Consider the following 21,499-nt stretch of genomic DNA (forward strand, 5'->3'; position numbering starts at 1 on the left):
AGCACTTTGCAGGTAGCTGGTGTCCCCAGGCCCCCCTCTGCCCATTCCCTGGAAAAAGGGGAACCCCACTCATTGCAGATAAAAGCGAGGGCCACAGCAACGAGTTCATTTCACCTTGCAGGGAAAGCACCTTCCTACGTTCCCTTATTTCTCAAGGAGGTTAGGTATCTCTGCATCTCACACTGCAGTGTGAATTGAAAAACATCATATAATTAAACTGGTAATAGCCTCTATGCTTTTTATTTTGAAGCCTCAATCTAACTGCAGCTCAAAAATACCTGAAATACTAACTGAATACATACAAGACTGATAAACTTCAGCACTCCTTTCTGATTTAATAACACACCAAAAAAATAAATTTAAAAATATTTTTAATCTATGAGCAAAACAGCTTCTAAGAGAATAAATTTTACTAAAAAATACACAGTTTTAAAAAAGCAGGACCGGTACCATTTAATCTCAGAAAGCAATTACAGAAGCAAGACATTTGCATTTTAGAAAATTTGTTTTATTAATAATGCTCATTAACTGCAGTTTTAATTCATAAATACAGATAAAGTTGTAAAAAAACCCTCAAAATGTATGATTCTTATTTTTAAATTTATTTGATTTTAATGGCTGCCTCCTAATATACTAAAGATGTGGAAATCAGTGCAACTCGAACAGTTGCCAAACAAAAACCTCTTAACAATGAAGTAATGCTCAGTGGAGCATATGTTCATCTCTACCTTGCAGCTTCTTCTTGTAAAAGGAACTACATCAGTCTTTGGTAGTATATTAAAACAAACCAACACCTCCAATACTTAATATTGACAAACATTTAAAGATTAACGCTATTTATATTCGTATTTATGCTGCAACACAAAATCCTTTTTTTTTTTTTTTTTTTTTTTTAAAAAGGTCATGGAGGAAGTCGTGATGGCTTGGAACTACATACGATGGGTTCTCTTCCCTTGCACTGAAGTCAACAGCAATTCTGATACTGACCTTTGTGGCTGCAGCCATGGGCCTAAAATACTCACAGAACTGTGAGGGATGAATCCAGTTGGTCTAATGCATTAGAAATGATTCATGACACATTTTCATGAATGTACAGAAAAACATCATAAGAAAGCATACAATATAAAAACATTAAAAAACCCACTCCCTCTTAAATAAGAGAGGTGTGGAATTTGTAGGGTTTCCTACTGAAAGATGTCTCATTCTAGTCTGAACAAGGGCTCTTCTGAAATCACTACAATTAAAACACTTGTTAACATCATCCCACAGAGGGTTAGTCCCAATATAAATGTGTTCTCTTTAGTTGCTAATTTAGTGAACACTTTACTATTTACTTTTACAGTATGTGCGCCATTGTCAGTGCAAGACCAGATTATATTGAATATTAGAATAAATGCAGTGCAATTTCTTTCTCTCTTGGGACAAAACCAGTGAGTAAATCTTAACATGATAGGAATGTTTTAAAATGAAAATTGAAAACACCTTTCACCAAGCCAGTATTCCTCTACGCACAGCACATCTAGGAAAAGCAGCATACCATCTTTGTGCACATTTGCATTTAACTAAGTACAGTACAGAAGAAATGAAAGCCCGCTACTTTAATGAAATAGGAACAAGTATCATCTGATTGAAAAAAAAAAAAAAATGGCCAAAATATCTTTTAAAAGAAACAGTGAAAAAAATCTAAAACACCCAACCAGTCCAGAAGTAATGAATTGCATGTTTAGCAGTCAAGGCAACTGGTCTTCCTCATTTTCCCAGTTTGAAATGTTAGAAACTCAGAAGGGCCACTGCGTGTAGTGCTTCTGCAGGGCTTCCACCATCCTCCTCCTTGTCCAGACCACCTCACAACACCGAATAAGAACAAATGCGCTTGGCACAGATTGCACTTAATGTTTTCCACGTCAGCCTTCAAAAGCACGATGCTCTCTGTGTGCTAAGGAAGAGAGAAGGAAAAAAGAATAAAAGAACATGTAAACTCTGTCAACGAGTTGAAAAGATTAAAAAAGAGAAGACAACAATGTATAAAGCAGTCAAAGACGACACAACATGCCAACAAGTGATCTTTGGGAATATACTATTCTGATAATACATTTATAGAGAGCCTAAAATAAGAGATCCCTTAAAATCCTGATTATAAATGGTTCCTCTAAACGAACACTTAAATTGAACAGCACATAGTCTTGAGAGTTATCAAGAGATTTGTCTCACTTATTTTATGAATCAGGCATATCAAACATGGAACCAAATATATTCTACAAATAAACTAAAAATACCTTATATTTTGAATTATAGCTAACTTCTACATTGAAGGGACAGAATTTTAATGCAATGAGAGATGCTATGTTTCTAAATGGTTAATGATGAATCAGGCAGGATATTCCCATGGAAATACCCTACCAGCATCTTGCTTCTCTAATGAAGGTGGAAATTAACAGTACAAAATACTTACATTTATAAAAGATAGCTTTAAAAGATGTGTGTGGCAGAAGTTTACGTATCTTTTCTAAAACTTTCGCTTCACTTGCTAAAGAGGCATTCACGTTCCAGACTTGCACAACATCTTCACGGTCACGAACACTGACGCTAACCCCTATTACTTCATCATCTGTACAGAAGAGGAAGCATCATTAAGGAACGAATACTTTAAAAGTGAGACATGTCTAATTTGATACTTATGTATTATGAAACAGTGCCCAAAAGCTGAACAAACTGAAGAAATGAAAAAGAGCAATCTCCAGTGAGGAGAATACTAATGTCCAAACCAGACAAAATAGTTACCAAAAAGAAACAAACACTGTATTTATAGAAACTGTTGGAAATATTACTCCTAGGGGTTTTAATAAAGTGCCATAAGATTATTCATCTTTGCTATTAGCACTCTTATCCTTGATTAAAAGAGAATCACAAGACTCCCTTCGGTAAGGTTAGCAATATAAACTACTAAAGATAATTCACCTACAGTAATGTCTATAAGCAGAAATGGGGGGTGAGGGTGAAACAACTAAAACCCCAGGAAGGAACAGTACCAGGTGGATATCAGACACCATCTTCTCCAGACTTTGTTCTCTTTTTCCTTTATGTTTTGTCAAGGCAGCAACAGGAAGGGGGGTGGGGAGGTTGGGGGGGAGAGAAAAAAAGAAAAAAGCACCAGTCAGGCTGCTGCTGCTAGTGTTGGTAACTCCGTGCTTCACTGAAGAAGCCCTTTTTGGTGTGAAATTCTCAGGATGCAGCTTCATGGAGAGCTCAGCTTAAGGCCATGCTGCAGCTTGGAGCGGTGGCTGCCTCCAGCAGGGACCTCCACGATACAGCTGCATCGTGCATCCCAAGGAAGGGGTCAGTAATGATAATGCAAAGGTGGTGTCAAGAGCACACAGCCAAGGGGAAAAACTACCTCTGTAGGCAGCAGAATATCACATATTTGCTTAAACTGACCCTGAGACCAACCTATCAGTATATAAAGGGCAGAAACACTCCCTTCTTGACACCAACTCAATTATGCATATTAAGGATTTTGAAAAGCAACTGTCAGAAACGTCTCTCACAGCTCGAGGATTTGAGGCTTGTATTCTGTATCTTCCAATTCTGAAAGTTGGGAAGGCAATCAGAGAAATATACTATTTGAGAAACTCATACAACAAAACTTTTGTAGAAAAAACCAAAGCTACCAAGGTGAATATACCAGCAGCAGCCTACTGCAATACACCTGCTCTACCACATTAGCTAGTTGTAAGAGGAACTGTTGGAAAGGTTTTTGCTGGCCTGCTCTGTGAACCCGAGAAACTCAATTCTTTTCTCGGGAATGATAGAGCAGTGAAGGAACACTCCTAACAGGATATTCACCATCACTGCAACAGCCAGTTTAATCAGATACTCGTGCTTAGAAAAGAAGTAAATATGGTCAAGAGAAATGATGGAGAAGTGTCATTTGAACTGAAAAGTTAGTTCAGCTTCCAGAACTCCTTCCCTCCAGGCCAACGGATGATTACTTTCAACATTTGCTTCACCCGGAAGCAAGAAACAGTTCTGTAACCAAACCTTAACAAATTAAATGGTCAAAGACTTATACTCCCGTTTCATGATTTGATGCTCTATCTTAAGCCAGCTAGCACTCACAGTCCCTTCCCAGGCTCCATCTCCGAATGAAATGTGCAACCTTGCAAGCCTAGAGAAAATACTTATTCTGAAAGCAACATCGTTAAATTATTACCTCTGAGCAAAATCACATGTGAGCTTCTGGATGATTAATGCCTGTTTTCCAGTAAATTGGCAAGGTATTTTAAGAATATTTATGAAAATTCAATTACACTAAAGACCCCTTTGACCTAAGCAGTACTTTTAAGTGATAATGAAAATATTGCCTCTGGGTAGAGTGCTAACCTGGGATTCAGGAGAGCCAGGTTTGCATTACAGCCCTGCTATGGGCTTTTAATGTCACCACAGGCAAACCACACAGCTTCCCTCTACTTCAGGTCTGCACTAGTGCTGCCCCGACAACTCCTAAACATGTTAGGAGAACAAAGGGACCAGGAGGGCTAACAGGGGCACCTCTCTAATTTACTTGCCTCCAACAGTGATAGTAAAAACAATCTAGTACGGAAGTATCAATTGGGGTTCCAGAGTCCTGGCACTGTAGAATTAATATTTAACATTTACGTACTAGCTAGCAGATAGATATTTAATAACTAGAAAACCTGCTGGCTTCCCAGGGATGCAAGCTGTTGAGCTTGAGTCTTGTGCTAAGACAGTCAGAATACCTTGTCCTCTTAATGGCAACAGGTGTGAATAGGATTTCCAGCCCTGTATCCCATTTTTAGCAGTGTTTCCATGTTCTGCATTCAAACTTAATTTGTCATGCTGGCCTCAATCATTTTTAAGTTACCTGCTGCACAACAGTCTGTAAACTGCTCTCCAATAGTTGCTAACAGTAGCTCTTTCCAAACTGCAGCCTAAGGAGGGTGAAAAAAAAAAAGTTTGCATTATTATTTTTTAATTTAAAAGTTAGGTTTGCTAGCTCAGTTTTGAGTGCATTCTCTTTCTGAGGTTATCTAGACAAAAAAGAACATTTATTGTAAGTACACACTGTGTTATATAATTAATTTCCTCACAGTTGGAGCAATACATACTATTACACAGAATTGTTCCAATAAATATTTTAAATATTTAACAGTAAGTTTACCTTCACTATAGCTGTGTCCACGACTCATCCCAAATGCACTAGTTAATGTAAAGCATGAAAGTAGTATTCTCCCAAGAATTTCCCATGATAAAAGACCAGAAGGCTCCACTTATGACCACTTGTTTCTACAGAAAAGAATTACTAACCACTTCAAGAAAAGTACCTGAAAACCCTACCACTAAACTAAACTGATTTATATTTAAACATCACCTCTGATTTGCCTTGACTGTGAAATAAGTCCACCTTTCAACAAATTCAAATGCTCACTACAAAAGTAAAACAGGGGAAAGCGATCTGTCACTTTTCTTTGGCTCTTAGACTAATTACACTGTTACTTGCTTTTGACAGCAGTTATCACCTAAGCCAAAGCCCATACAAAACTTCGAATGCATCTGGACCAACATAACGCTCCAAGGTGTGGGTTTACAGGGACAGAATATTTTATTTATTTATTGAAAGAAGATATCAACATGAATATTTGTCTATATCGCCATAATGACTTTTTCATATACTACTTGATAGGACAAGGGGTAACGGTTTTAAACTGAAAGAGGGTAGATTCAGATGAGATACAAGGAAGACATTTTTTATGATGCGGGTGGTGAAACCCTGGCCCAGGTTGCCCAGAGAGGTGGTAGATGCCCCATCCCTGGAAACATTCAAGGTCAGGTTGGACGGGGCTCTGAGCAACCTGGTCTAGTGGAAGGTGTCCCTGACCGTTGCAAGGGGGTTGGACTAGGTGATCTTTAAGGTCCCTTCCAACCCAAACCATTCAGTGATTCTACGATACTTTTAAGGAATGTCTTTTCTGCTACATGAAGTTAGCTTGAGTTTTAGCACTATTAAAAACCCCAACATATCAAATGCACCAGGTTAAAACAAAAAGCAAGCAGCCACAAAGATGGCAAACTAATAAACTCCTTTAATGGCTGTTTCTGAGTACTCCTAAGCCGTCTTCTAGAATACAAAGGATTTGGTGTGACTTATTATCATCTAATCCAATGCATCATATAAAGCTGTGCTATGGGAAGGACCATCTGATGCTCCCGAGGCAGGCTGAAGACGTCAGCGTGACAGCCTCTGACACGGTGCCTTTCGCCTGCCAGTGAAACAGCTCAGAGATGAATGATGGGACTGACCACGCACACTCTCATTACCAGGCGCAGTGCTCACTACTGTGAGTTGTCCTAACGGTCTCAAGGGTAGGAAGCACTTCATCCAGTAGTAAGCAGTTGCAGGATCAGGCTTATGAGGATCTAAAAAGTATTAGTTTTCATATTAAAGATTGGCATACAGAAGTGTCACCGTACACATGCAAAAACATTTAAGTGTCAGTATTTTGTCAGTCAGTTTTTCATACCACTTGAAAGACCGATATCTTTAGAAAAACCTACATTTTCCTCCCTCAACACCTTCAGCAAGAGCTGCTATAGCATATAATCTTTTTGCATTAGGTCTGTACAAGATGGTTTACCTTAGCCAAGGAGACACTGTGTGCACATGATGAAGAATGAAGCCAAAAAGTGAGAAACAGCATAAAGGTATTATTTATGCTATTTACAGAGGCACTAAAAGCTGACTGAAGTTCACTTTCAATTAAACCTTTCAGAAGTGACCTAGGACGTGTGGTACATAGCTTGAGAGATCAAAAAGTACCTTCATTTCAAAAAGGGGCTATCATTCAGCCTCTGAGGTCCCTAAATTCACCACCCAGTAATGCAGGCTCCCCAAACCACTTGTCACTTCTGACAATCTTCACACCTTGGATTATAAGAGGAAAAAGAAAATTTTAGTCTTTTGTGATCCCTTGGGACTGCAGGGGAGGAAAGCTGCAATTCACATATGGGGAAAAAGCCCACAGGCAAAAATAAATTATCTTTTGGCTGAAATTTCAAGTACCATCTTTCAGCATTTAATGCCTTCTGCAAAGCTGTCACATTTTTCTGACACTTCACTTTTCGAGTTGAGAGACCTGATCCAGAACATACTTACACACATAAACACCACATGTGAAGAGGTCAAATCTCCTCACCGTGACAGTTCACAGGAGAAGTTACTCACGTGCATTTGATTAGGGGCACAAAGAGAAACCCAGTTATTTCAGCAGGGCTAGAACAACATGCCTGACCAGATTTTATCTTTCACATTTTAAAATTAAAAAAAAAAAAAAAAAAAAAAAAGGGGGGGGGGAACTGAGCAGCACTACAGTTTCACAAGATGTACACAAGGTGATCTGACAACTCACTGTCGCCAAAGGGGATGATCATACTCATCTTTTCCTCCTTTACCCCCTATACCCATCAAAAAACCTCTCCTGGCCATACACTCAAATTAAAAATAAAATAAAATAGGAGACTTTTTCTGACATCAGAGTGCATTAAGCTGGCTCACAAAACAGTCCAGTGAGCCCTAGAGCCAGTGCAAGCAGGATCAGGAGAGAATGAGCAAGATCTTCTGCCTTCCAGTGGGAACAAGCCATGAGATGGGATTAGTTATTGGTGGAAACGATGCCTTGGTCCACATTTGGCTACAGAAAGTCACAGCCATACATAGGTGCAAACAAGCAGTGCCAAGCAGAAATAGTCCTACTGAGTTTGACAGAATGTTTAGGGGCATTTCAGTGAAACTCTGAAAGTTGTGCTGGACTCTGCGTGTGGACTTTTGAAGAGCATTACTCAGGTTCTGGCTATAATTTAACATATAATGTTATCAGGAAAAGTTTTTTATATCTTTCTTTGCACACCTGTAAGCAAACAGTCTTGAGAACAAAAGCGATTATAAAATACTGTGTTTCCAAATGGAAATTGAGTATAACACTACAGCTTTCATTTGCTTGATAATACATTGACGAATGTTACCAAAAGCATGGAATTATTGGAAAAGAAACTTTTGCTCATTGTCTTAAAATAAAGGGTTATAGACATTAAAATAGTGTTTGTTGGTTGTGTTGGGTGATGTCAGAACTAAAAAGCTTTACAACAGCTTTATCAGATGGAGTTTAAAGAAACCCCCTTCCTAAACAAGGTCTAAGAAAAAAGTCAATATAACATACCGTACTTTCTTTAGGGACCTTCATTTTCCATATACCTCCTTTGGCATTGCTTTCCTCTTCCCTGGTTATGGGAAATAGATCAGTGAAAATAAACATTCGTACCCAAATCTAGATAAGGTTATGTTTGGGGTTTAATTTTCCCAGAAAAATCCCTTCTGAAATGCAATTACTAACTCCAGGTAGCATGACTCAGGCTATGACTTCTGACATCAGAGATAATTCTTTCATTGTTCATATAAAATGCATCTCAACAACTAATCCCTTTCCTAAGTTTTGTGTGTTAGAAAACACATTTTCCCTGACTACAGACCATCTTTGAAGTGGCTGCACACTATATGGGAACAAGCCACAAAGCAATTTTATGTTTTACTATGGTAACTTTTTATTTTGGAAAAACTCTGGCATATTTTCACAGAAGCAGCTTATCACACTTGCGTTTATCCAGTTTAACCAAAGAACACAAGCGCACTTCATTTCAGTTTTGTGACAGCTAGAAATTAATTGCTCTTATTAAAAGAAAGGCTGAAGCTGCCCAGGGTCAGGGCAGACATAACCATTAAACTGCTTCGTAATGACAAAGGCATGATGTACAAACCTGTGAGCTTCAAGTTTATTTTAAATTGGGGTTCTAGTTTCTTGTTAAAACTCTGTAATAGCAAAGTTTAAGGAATAACCTAAAATTCATCTTTGGAATATCTAAGCCCAGTATGACCTATAGATTCCGCAGGGTCAATGGTCTCCCACCAACCCAGACAAACACTGGGGAACAGAGGGGGAAAACTTTGGAAGGACATCCTCAAAAATCTGCAGTCCTCAAGTCTTACTTCAGGATTTGTTTTTCTTCCTAAAAACCAGTATTTTTAGAAAAGTAATGAAGACCTTCAGATGCATTTCACTTGAGAAAATTATTGACTTGTTCAGTAGATTGGGACAGAAATCTGTAGTAAGCCACCACCCACTTAGACTTAATATGATCAAGTTAAAGAACTCTAATTCAATCACAATCTATGCAAACAATGCCAAAAAGATCCAAACTCTTCAGAAAGTGCTTAGGCTCTCTAATTCAGATGTGACAGAACTACACCAGGAAGAAGGTATGCAAAACTCAGTTTCTGAAAGGAAAACGTCAATGATGTATACTTTATTCCATTACCATCCTACAATCAAGTAGGAATTTGCTGCAATGAATCATTTCATGATGCCTTAAATTAGTTTTAATCCAAGCTATATGTGCATTTATATGCATATGAAGCATACTTTTGCACAGGTGAAGAAGAGTTAAGGACCATTAGTCATTTTCATCATTATTACACTAGCTTCAGTGGAAAGAAAAAAAAAAATTGCAAGTTAAAAATAATTCAAATACAAGTAACATATTCTGCATATTCTTGAATTGAAATTCAGAGTCATATTTTAATTTCTTGATTTCTATTTCATAAGTTAATTTTTCTTACATTTATGTTCAGAGGTGGACAATTATATTACAGTCTGATTTTAATAAAGACTCCTTAGCATAAGTCACTTTTAAGCTTAACAAGATCCTTAGGATTTCTTTCATAGGTGTCTTAAGTTCAGGCATTTGCAGGCAACAGAAACATCACCTTTCACCACTGCAGGTTTTTTCACTGCCCATTCCCAGAAATGCCTGATGATAACACACGTACCAAAGTGGCCGTCTTTCTCCCCGCATTAAATGGTAACTACATCTCAGAGGCAAATTTGTCACAGGAGGAATGTTGTTGTAGACACTCCAGAAATCCTTAAAAAGAAAAAATACTAGTTTCAGTAACACAAGAGAGTAAGTTTCATGCAGATTTACTTCCTTATTCGTTTTCTCTAGAACAATTACATATCCTGCTCCTTAGAGAACTGACACCTTCTACATTATAATAAAATGCCTTGAAAAGAACATGTTGCAATTTCACTTCTACTTTTTTTTTTTAGATGCCAATTCTGCATAAGGTGGAGGTAGAAAAAAGGGAAGCAGTTGAACTGTGGATTACTTTAGAATCAAAGTCCTTAGGAATAGAGAGAAAAAAATCATCAAAATCAGTTACACTAGATATGTCAGAACAAAACAGTCCATAAAACTTTCTTAGCATATTAAAAATATATACTTATATCAAATATGCACCTTGTTTCACTTAAGACTAGCCTAAAACTTCGTGATTACCCTGAGTTACAAAAACACCACAAATAATAATTCTGTTGAATTAAATGCCTAATTAGCAATACAACTACTTTGTCTATATCACAGTGAGAAGTTTCAACCAGATGCAAAGAACTTGAGATGCACATGTTAATACAGGAATGGGGGAGAAATTAGAAGATCCAAGTTACCAGGAACCATTGGGATTACTTCCCAGCATTTCTGCAGAAGCTGTCATACATGTTTGGGGTGGATAAAAGGCACCCAAAAGCAGTGGTGAGCAACAGGGAGGGATGAATGAAAAGATCCCAATCCCCTTTCTTCTTTATCCAACAGTTGGGAATAAGAAAGGATTTTTAAAGACTTACGTTGCATCAACATGCAATGATGCAATATTAAGCATTAGTACAACTCATTAAGTATTATCTAATAGCACAACTTCAGAAACAAAGATTGCAACATCACGTGATAAAATTTTGTGGCCCTTGACAATTCTACCTACCAGCCATGACCACTACCCAGTCACAAGAAGAGATGGAAGGCTATTAAAAATATAAAAAATTGGTATGAAACAGCCGATTTCAACTTTCATCTTACTCTTACCTGGTTGTGTGCCCAAACCCTAAAGCTACCGACAGAAGTAGAAGGAGCAGAGCTATGCCAGCAGATGACTGTGGAAAGATTTGAGAGTTCCTTTGTCCTGAACCAGGCACTCAGTTTGGAAGGTTTGGTTTTCAAACAGCCTTCAGGCGCTGCAGACTGGCATTGCTCATTGACTAGCTACTGCCCATGAAGGACAGTGATTAAGTCAATGAAGATTTTCGTTCTGCTTCCCCAAGGAAGATCATATTATTCGTATGATAGCACAGTAAGACACACCATGGGCCACGCTGCTAGCTTCTGATAACCTCATCCAGATCATGAGTCTTCCCAGAGGATCTGAAGGAGGTTTTTGTATTTTCAACCCTAACCTGATGAGAAGAAACCCTCAGGTTTTTCAGACAATAAAGCCTAATCATTTTAATAAAGAAGGCGGGATTCAGAGTGGGAAAATGGATAACACTGGATACTGCATACACTACTTCATGGTCTTAAGCTGTCCATTTGTCAACAGGAGCCATTGCAGCCCATTTTGAAATAAACCCACTTCTGTTGTCAGCTTTAAGTTCAGAGTGTCACTTCATTACATGATCGATGGGAACATTCTGCTGACATGGAAAGGTGAGAGGGAACCAGGTGTCTGCAGGACACTTCCATGCTTTATGCCAAAGTACTTCCACTGATAACCTCGTCTCCAGAAAACTCCAAAAGCCAATTCCTTTCTTACACCTGTTAGCTAGGAAGAAAAAAAATCTCATGCAATATAACAAGTTGTGCAGACGTTAATGAGAAAGCCTTGTTTAAAACTTCAATAGATCGCTGTGGCTGGGCTCCTTCAAAAAGACAGTTTTGGCATTACCTTAGAATTTCAGAGATTTAGTGAACTAGGGACAACTTAGCATTAAGGTGAGACAAATACCAATTTACTACATTTTATGCTAAAACATTGAAGCAGAAATGCAATTTTACTTGCAAGAGATGCCTGCTGCTTGGCACTGGTAGATGATAGAGACACACGCAGAATTGCTGCAAGTATTGCACGATTTAAAAGTAGTTTAATTCAAGTCAGTTTGCTAGATTTTAATTTTTTTTTAAATTCACGCTCAAGGAGAGGAAGACTAAAAATTACAGCTTGTGGGGTTTTTTTCTTCTTTGTGTAATGATTTTCTGTACTTAAAAAAAAAAAAAAGGAGAAAAGGCAGGAAAAATATTTAAAATACATCAAGTATAACAATCCAATGGAGGCACAAGTGCAAACTCAGGCAAGGTTAAGAAGTGGGGGCTTGCCTGATCAAGCCAATATGCTTCCTCCTTTCCTGGTCTGGAAAGCCAAATGAAATTCAAACAATGACCAAGCAGTACCACACACAACCAATAACACTTATGTTTCATACCACAAGTACGCAAAGCCACAAGTGTGACTCATCTGTATGAGGAAAAATGAAACCTAAGATGTGAAGTTACATTAAAAATGTGTGGCAACTCCCATAGCAAAGCTATGCGCCTTACCTGTACTGTTTGTACTGTATAAATCTTCTTCAAATTTGATGCACATTCAGCTGCTGTCGTACCAGGAAGCGACCTTGAAAACAAAATGGAGATTAATAAAAATATTTATTTTATCAAGCGGGGAGAAGGGAGATGGATGAGGAAAGTGAATCATATGAGTGTGAAGTCGAAATACTCAAAGTTGCATAATAAACTCCAACTCCAATTATCAGGAACCATTTAAAGATAGGAATTCAAGTGCTTTTATACTTTTGAATAAATTCAGATTCACCCGGTATTTTGTAAAAATTAAGATTCACCTGGTATTTTGTAAAAATTAAGATCAAACAGGGGAATTAGGAGCTTTAAACCAAGCCTAACAGTGCTCCTTCCACCGGCCACCCCACACCCTTCTGCTGCCCGGCACCAAAAATCAGATCCCACCGTTGTCCCGGGCTGCCGCTTCACTGCGTTTAACACACCCCAGAACCCCCTTCGAGCCTTTTAAGGTATTCCCGGTGTTTCATACTTCTAAACCCAAAGCTTATCCACGGCGTTTCGGTAGTTAACGAGCCGTGATTATTCCGGCAGCCGCCACCCGCAGCAGAGGCCACTAGGTGGCAGGGGCGCGCGCACGGCCGGCGGGCGGGGCGGGGAGGGGCGGGGCGTGGGTGGGGCGTGTCCCTTCCCTCGCCCCGCCCCCCCGCCGCAGCACCGCCCGGTCACCCCCGCGACAAGGACAAGCTCCTCGGTATCCCCGAGTGGATGGGACACGCGTGTGGGCTGATGAGGAGCCCGCGCCCCAGCGGAGAGCTCCCTCCCTGCCGCGGGGAGCCGCAGCAGCCGAGGCGGGCGGGAAACCCCCAAAACTTCGGGCGGGAAACCCCCAAAACTTCGGGCGGGAAACCCCCAAAACTTCGGGTGGCTGCTCCGCACTTATTCCTCCAAGCCGTGGCTACTGCCAGCGCTTCCCACACAGCCAAGAGGTCCTTGGGCTGGTTTCATCGCCAGACCTCAGGGTTGCAATGGTGTACACCGGGCACAGTTTAGCTCCTCGAGCTCACCCTCACACTTACTACTCCCAGTTTCCACCCAGAGCTGCTCCCTTTAGGCACACGCAGCACCCCGTCGACTTAAAGGTCTTTTCCAACCTAAATGATTCTATTTATAACCTTCATCCGTGCATGTGGCATGGGACAGTGCATCCACATCCTCAGGCACCACTGGCTCCCCTCACCGTGCTAACAGCGCATCCTAACATCCATCTTAAAATTCCCAGCACATGCCCCCACAGGCACAATTTGGGGGGAATGAGGTCAAAATTGCTAAGGCACATTCAATTTGTTAGAACTGGAAACAACCCCCCCCCCCGCCAAAGCTGAAATAGGATTTCTAAAGAAAAACGAAGATCAAAGACAAAGCAAACCTCCCACTGCATCTCAGAAGAGGAAACAAAAATGTGTAAAATGACTACATCTGGAAACAGAAGCAACAGAACAGATTTATGGAAACAGAGGAAAAAACCCCAGTTGTTGCCCAGGTACCTGCTGAAGAAAAGATAAGGGCAAACAAGACCTCAGTAACCCTCCCATCAATGTGGCTGTTTGCCCTGGTACATCTGATCAGCAAGAAATATGTCCAGGAAAACACTAAAGTAACTCTCAGTTCTTACAGATATAATTCACACTCTGGGGCAAAACCCAGATGTTCATGTAAAGGAAGAAATTTAATATGCAAAACTACTGAAGCAGCATCACATCTTCAAAACTTTAATAATAGCTGCAAGGTTTTTTTTGAAGGCGCCTTTCAAAATAAGTTACTTTAAAAATACATACAAAACCAGCAGATAAATCCCTCCCAACTTTTTCAGTATAGAACAGACAAACTAACATCTACTTTACTATTTGCTTGTTAATCACTAGACATAAGAGTACATTGCAACGGTGGAACTGATGAGAAAACAGTGTTACATGTCCAAATCTCAAAAGTAACTTTAACTAGAGGTTATAAAAACAAACAAAAAAAAAACCCCAAGAAATTGCTATGGTGCGGGTGCAGGTTCTAGTCCTGTGGCTCATAAACTATGAAAACTCCCACGGAAAAACCGATAACTTGAAAACAACAACAAACAACTTGCTTAAAAGGAATTATCATAGTAAGGTTTGGCGGTTTTTTGGTTTGTGGTTTTTTTTTTTTTTTTTCCTTACACTCTATGCTCGGCATGAAAGAGCAAAAAGAGAAATTCACAGTATTTAACAGAAACAGGGTTAGTCAGATGGCTTTTGAATGCACACACACAAAAAAATGTAGTGAGTTAAAACAGACTTTAAAACTTATCAGGTGATTTAACTGTGTTTGTCAGTAGGGAGCTGTGGCTTTGCAACAAACCACCCCTTGTTTTTACCCTATTGCTGACAGAAGTAGCACTTCTCTGCTAACACTTTGTTTCACATGTAACAGAACACAAACAGGCAAAACCTGAGAGAACTTTGCCTCTTGCTGTCCCACACCACTGCCCCAAGAAATTACTTAGGCACTACTGCCGCCAGTTTGCTAACTTAGCAGTCACCAATGCATATAGGGTTAACTTTGCCGTACAACATATAGTATCATCGCTCTCTATACTCACACTGAGATGCTTCGATAGTAAGGTCTGCTCAAATATAAGATTAAAACCTATTCTCTAACCATAGCCGTCAAAGGTTATCTAGATAATCATGGTAGCCATTTAGCAAATTCAATGCCATTTCAAAGAGCAGCTAAGACAGGTAAGACAGAATATTCCACTCTGAGGTTATAAAATGGTTCATTTTGATAGTTGCAAGTAACATTTTCCTGAGAAACTATGTGATCAGCTGGCAGAAAACACCAACTGACCAGCAAATTATCTGTTTTAACAGTTAAGGTGAGTGACCATTTATTTCTAGTAACCTGCCTGGCAAGTGCCTCATGCCCACAAGATTACATGGCATTATTTCAGCCTTTCACCCAGCTCTGGAAAGTGTCAGTGATTTATGGGTATGAGCATGAAGCCCCAAACTTTTTATTAACAAACAGACAAAAAAAACCCCAAAACCATAAAACCCCAAACCAAAACCTATTGAAAGGACTGCAAATGAGCAAATTATGACATGCAACAATTTAACAGTTCAGGGTCACTTGCCGCAGAAATTACACCTGCACAAATTTGGTTTAATGAATGAGTGTAAGGCAGAGATGGTATTTTAATCACAGACAGAAGGAAAAAGCGCAGAATTTCCTACAAAATTACACTGCTGACAAATCTGAACCCCAGTGTTTCTGTGATAGCCACCCATAAACTCAGCAGATCAGCACAGATGACAACTGAGGGGATTTTGTGCCTTGAAACCTGTGAAATTGCGGTTTTGTTGTTTTGGGGTTTTTTTTGAGTACACAGAATAAGTTTAAATTAAGTTAGCAGAAATGGCAGATGACTTCCAAGTGAAGGGATCTGTAGAAACTCCTACTTCCGTAACTCTTCCAGCAAACACTTACACTATAAGCTAGGAGTAGTTAGATGGTTGCGTTGTTGCTAAATACCTCAATACACATGCTACTACAAAACGAGAACCCTGCAAATGCTAACCCTTGAAATGAAGCCATTACAGGATTCCTCCCTTTTGGATAATTTTACTGTCATCAACAGTAAAATTAATCCGATATGCCATACTGAACTGTCAATTATTGCCATGGTGAACAACTTGTCTCCAAGGAACTCCACAGGCCCTGCAAATCCCCACGAGCACCCCAACAGGAGGGGACATGGGTCACAACACCAGCCAGGCACCGACAGCTCTTCTGGGGATGGAGATAGTTGGTCTGTCACCACACCACCTACAAACGCACATCTGGGTTCCCCGTGGAGGGCCTGCATGTAAAATATTCGACAGTTCTCCTGGTCTGCCTGTTCTGTGCCCTGTGATGCCACTTTTCTGCATCTTAGAATCTTTACGGGAGAAATTTTAGTGCAATATCAGGAATAACAGAGTTACCTAATCAGGCCAGACCACTGTACAGCATCTCATGGTAAACTGCATGGATGTCAGAAGTGGAACATGGAAACAGGAATAACCTAAGCAAACTGAATCCTAATGCCGGCTTGCTTCACTACTCCTTCATTATTCCAGCACGAATAAAGAACAAAGGATACAAAGATAAATTCCATTGTTTTATCCATGAATAAACCTCCAGGTGGTTGTGCTTATGTTAATGTCTGATGCTGAACTGTAGCTCTTCTGTTTCCCTGCGAAGAATTAAGGATAGAAGTTTTTTCATATGTGCTCACACTGGCCTTTGTTTCCCAGCGGGAATCTCATCATGGCTTTAGCGGGAGCTTTAAAAGCTGCCAAGCACTTTTGAAAATACCCCTGTAAGTACTCAGCTGCAACTGCTTTTGGTATAAATAAGCAAAATATTTACTTACAAAGCATAAACTCAAAAACACGCTGTGGCAACTAAATAAATCTGGTAATCCATTCTGAATACAAAGACTGATTTCAAGCCATCAAAGCCTGTCAAAATGCATTTACCGGGTTGAACGTTCTTATAATATTAACCATCATTTTTCTTTGTAAGCCACCTACTCATAAGCTTTTATAGATGAAATAGATGATCCTAGATAAATAAGATTTTGCTATAGGAAAGAAGGGAAATTATTAAGTTTAGTTTCAAATATCTGACGTGTTTAGTCATAAAGATTCACAATTATTATGAAAATGGTTCAGCTATCAGAATTTATCTACTAAACTTCATTTATATAGAACTCATCAGTATAACATGAAGAGAGAAAAATCAGCACATCAGGAAAGTAACAATATTCTTGCATAAACATATTATCCTTGAGTAGACCAATAGCATTGCATTATATTTGACAATGTTGATAAGCATATTCTTCCCCTCACAAAGATACAGAAGAGTTAAACTGTTCTTGCAATAGAAATGAAATTACCTAAAAAGCACTGTTAGAAGTCAGGCAAGAAGACAAAGCAGGCAGGCCATGATCCTGCAATGCGATTGCCCCTGCTGCACTCTCAGACTTCCATGGAAGCAAGCGCATCTTTCACAAGGTTTGTCTAGAAATGAGACTTCTGTACTATGCTTTTGTGTGATGTGTGTTCAATTTCTGGTAGCACTGATTTGTATAGAAGGGTACTGATAATTTCCTCGCTGTTGACTGAAAGCGGTCTGTCAGCAACACTGGCAGCTCAGATGCAGTTTGATCTTCAAAAGATGTCTTTCTGCAAGGACGCGCAACATCATCATTATTGCGTGTACACGCACACATTAGACCAAAAACTGTTACCACTGACAAAACCCCCGGCTTCTCGTTGTGAGGCTGAAAAAAATCAGACAGCTACTAGTACTAGTATGTTCCCTCTGTTATTTAGGTAGGGAAAGGCTTACTTGGCGTAGCGTTAAACATAAGATGGCATACAATACCCAGGCTAAACAACAGTCACGATTTGCAAGGTTTACAGATTAGGATATTTGTATCATGTCCACCAAAAAGCATAATCAGCTTCACAGCTTTGTATTTACACAAAGATCACACCCAGATCCACAACCCCAAATCCCATTCAGGGATGGTTTCAAGTGCCTAACATGGCTTGCTATCCAGGACATCCCAGCCTTTGATGGTCACCTCACTTGACTTCTTTTGTGCAATCCCCGCGGCTAATGTGCTACACAACACAAATATAGTGACCAGATTTGTAAACCTTGTTTTTAATTTGTTATATTCAGTGATGCATATCAGCACTTTGTTGTAGAAAATTGAAAGACTACACAGTATACCAAAAACTAGAAAGGCTATCTTTCATTTCAAAGCCAGAGGCCACTATAAGCCGGACCCTGCACCAATCCAGAGCCTCACCAAGAGAGACATGAGTGTGAAGAGCCACCAGCAAGAATCAGCTTCCCAAGGTGGCACCGAAGGCATCTGCAAGACTTGCTGAAATTCCCCATGCCCCATAACATGGCTTCATGCAAAAGTGCTATGAATGAGACATGTCGGTATGAACTTGGAAACCTGCAAAACGCACAAATGAAACTGCAGTTCTAAACTCCTGGTTTCAAAACTTCTAGCACATAACCTTAAAACATCTTAACAGTTAAAAAGGAAATCTCGTTTCTCTTAAGAGAAAAACACCCAACAGCTTCTCTGCCACCTTCTGTGAAACTGCTGACCTGCGAGCATTTGAAGATCACAGATGGGATCTTATTTGTCAAACTGGTGAATAATATTCTCCCAAAAGCTTCCATCATGCTCACTTTCCTAAAGCATGCACGGCATAAGATACAAGAGAGCAATATCAGATGGTTACTATTTCAGACACACATACCAAGAAAGGCTTAGCACTTACAGGAAATGCAGATGCCCCGTGAGACATGTAAGATAATGGCAATGAACCAGAACCTGGTCACAGGATCCCAGCCTCCTGATGTTAAGCCTGTGCCAAGCCATTCACAGAAACGAGTGCTGATGTAGATAAAATAAAGGCATTTCTTTCTAAAGCAGGAGATGGATTGAGTGACACTACAATAAAAGCAAGGTCATGAACCCCAGGGAAATCACTTGGTAGCATATCACTAGTTGCGATAGAAAGTACTGCTTAGACGATGGACATTTACTTTAACAGTGTGACTTACTGAAAAGATACATTTTGAAGATGTTAAAATGTATGTCATAGATCTCTCTCACAGTAATTTAATAGAAAAAGATAACTACATATCCATCTCAACATCTAGTTATCCTTAAGCATCACTTCTTCCTGCTTTTCAGTCCAAGTACGGTAAAATGTAGCAGCAGTCAAAAATCAATACCATCTCATGAGGAAACATCACTGCTTCACACTAGGTCTTACTAAAGTAAGTTAAAAAAATGCTCACAGTTACCTTCTATGGAAAGTCCAACCTATACAAGCCTAAGCAATGATCCCTCTATCAAATCTGCATGGGTGTACCAATGTCACAGCCACTTCTGTGGGACTCTGTAGAGAGACATGAACCTTCACACACTGCAGTAAATTAAGTTCATGGTTTAATCTCTTGTGTGCTTTTTAATGCCTTAAATGGTTTCTAAGTGTATGAAGCATGGCTTGTTTGCTGCCATTCTTGTTCCCTGCCATTACTCTATCATTGTTGCTGGTAAACAAAACACAATATATAAGGTCCCACTTTTTTTTTTTCTTATACATACACTCTTGATTTTATAAGTTAAGGAACAACAATACTACCTAATTAAATGCACTTATATGTGATCAGAAAGAGGGGAAAAAAAAAATCAATAGAATAACTGAATTTTAAGAGCCCACAGTGGAACCAAGACTTAAGAAAAAAAATCATGATACAACTCAGGAACTTGAAATGGATTTTAACTTCCGATGTTGATCATAAAAGATAGACATGCTTATCTCCACATGGCTTGTGTAAACAAACAGATCTGGATGGTAGCTTGCTTAAACAGCAGTCCAAATGGTGCTTTTTAAAAACAAACAAACGGAAAACCCAACTCAAATCCTGAACCCAACCATAACTATGTCATAAGTTCAAAAGGATTAACCAGAAATAGTTTGTGGTGGGGTTTTTTTTTTTCGTAAGATCTGATTTGCAGGACCTCAGAATATTTGTGTGCTTTCAACAGTTTCTTGCTGTTTGACTGTCATGAGTTGAAAAGCTACCAAAAAAAAAACCAAACAACCCCACCAACAGAATTTTACCAGTAGTATGAGGCAGTATGTTCAGCAGCAGAAAGGCTTATAAAGGAGAGAACTTTCCTTCTGGAGTGCGGGGGAGAGGGGAGAAATACAACAGAAAATTGAGAAAAGGGAGATGTAGAAGATTAAAAACAAGATGCCAGCAAGAAAATACACACTAGAAAAAAAAAGGATATCAAGTTCTGGTTTTAAACTTTCTATTTCCGTTTCGACTTTGGCACTTTTTCCCTATGCCTAGTTGTACGCACCGGGGTGGCGAGCTCCCTTTGCAGCAGCTTTCCAAGACCATTAGAGACCAAAACTTAAAACTCCAAGCCCATCAACCGCAATAGGAACACTGCAGTTAATAAATTTTAGCTAACCCTTCAAAACAGACCGCTTCGGGTTTTAAGAACCGATCATCCGCAGGAGTCAAACCTTGACTATTGAAGAGCGAGAGAACTCGACACGTCACGCTCACGGGTGGCCGGTGGGACTCGGTCGCTGTGGGGCAGGGGCACGAGGGCCGGCCCAGCCGCCTACAAACGCAGCAGCAGCAGCGAAGCCTAACCTTTCGCCTTCTATTTCTGGGGCTGGCGAGCGTCATGCCTAAATTTAGAGTTTAACCCACCACCGACGTTGCCTCAATCCCCGTGCGGCCGTTGAGGAGCTACAAAACCGAAAGCGTTTCCGAAACCCATTTCACGGACGAACTCCCAGAGACCGCTGCCCCCCCCCCCCCCGGGGCAGGCTGACCCCCGGGCTGTGAAGAGCAGAGATGGTTCCCTCAGACGGATTTGGGGGGGGGGGGGGGGTGTCCCTCTTTAAGCTCCCCGCCGCACCCCACCCGGGTCCCCGCGTCCCGCAGGGCTGTTTCCCACCGCCTCCCCCCGGTCCCACTCACTTGTCCAACCAAAAGGTCCAGGGCGAGTGGAGCAGTAGCCCCGCCGGCTCGGTCGCTTGCCCGCCCCGTCGCCGCCGGCCGCGGCCGCCCGCCGCCTCCCGCTCGCCGCCGAGACGCTCGGGGGGGCTGAGCGCCATCTCCATGGCCGGGGCTTGGGGGGGGGGGGCCGAGGGGCGGGCCGGGAGGCGGGGAGGGGACAAGGGACGCTGAGGGTTGGGGGAGGGGGGAGAGGGGAGGGGAGCGGGAGGCGGGAAGGACGGACGGAGGGGTGAGGGAGGCACGGCCGGGGCCCCCCCGAGGGCTCCAGAAAAGGGCCGAGGCCCAGCACAGGCAGCCGGCCCCGGGCAGGTGTCCGTCCCTCCGGAGGGGAAGCGTCGGTCTGCTGCGCCGGACCCCCCCGAGGACCCGCGGC

The 21,499-nt window shown here is 40.8% G+C and overlaps 1 protein-coding gene across 1 annotated transcript; it reads right to left on the reverse strand.

The window, feature by feature from the left end:
- Window positions 1–486: 486 nt before the first annotated feature.
- Window positions 487–21,244, reverse strand: EIF4E3 (eukaryotic translation initiation factor 4E family member 3). Its single transcript, XM_052777880.1, has 7 exons — window positions 21,088–21,244; window positions 12,490–12,562; window positions 9,896–9,990; window positions 8,232–8,292; window positions 4,883–4,949; window positions 2,453–2,608; window positions 487–1,936 (listed from the first exon to the last, which is right to left on the reverse strand). Exons 1-7 carry the CDS (start codon window positions 21,228–21,230, stop codon window positions 1,905–1,907), a joined length of 627 nt encoding a protein of 208 aa, XP_052633840.1. The 5' UTR covers window positions 21,231–21,244; the 3' UTR covers window positions 487–1,904.
- Between the last annotated feature and the right edge of the window lie 255 nt (window positions 21,245–21,499).

The sequence above is a fragment of the Harpia harpyja genome, chromosome Z (genome assembly GCF_026419915.1).
Source record: "Harpia harpyja isolate bHarHar1 chromosome Z, bHarHar1 primary haplotype, whole genome shotgun sequence".
NCBI classification, from domain to species: domain Eukaryota; kingdom Metazoa; phylum Chordata; class Aves; order Accipitriformes; family Accipitridae; genus Harpia; species Harpia harpyja.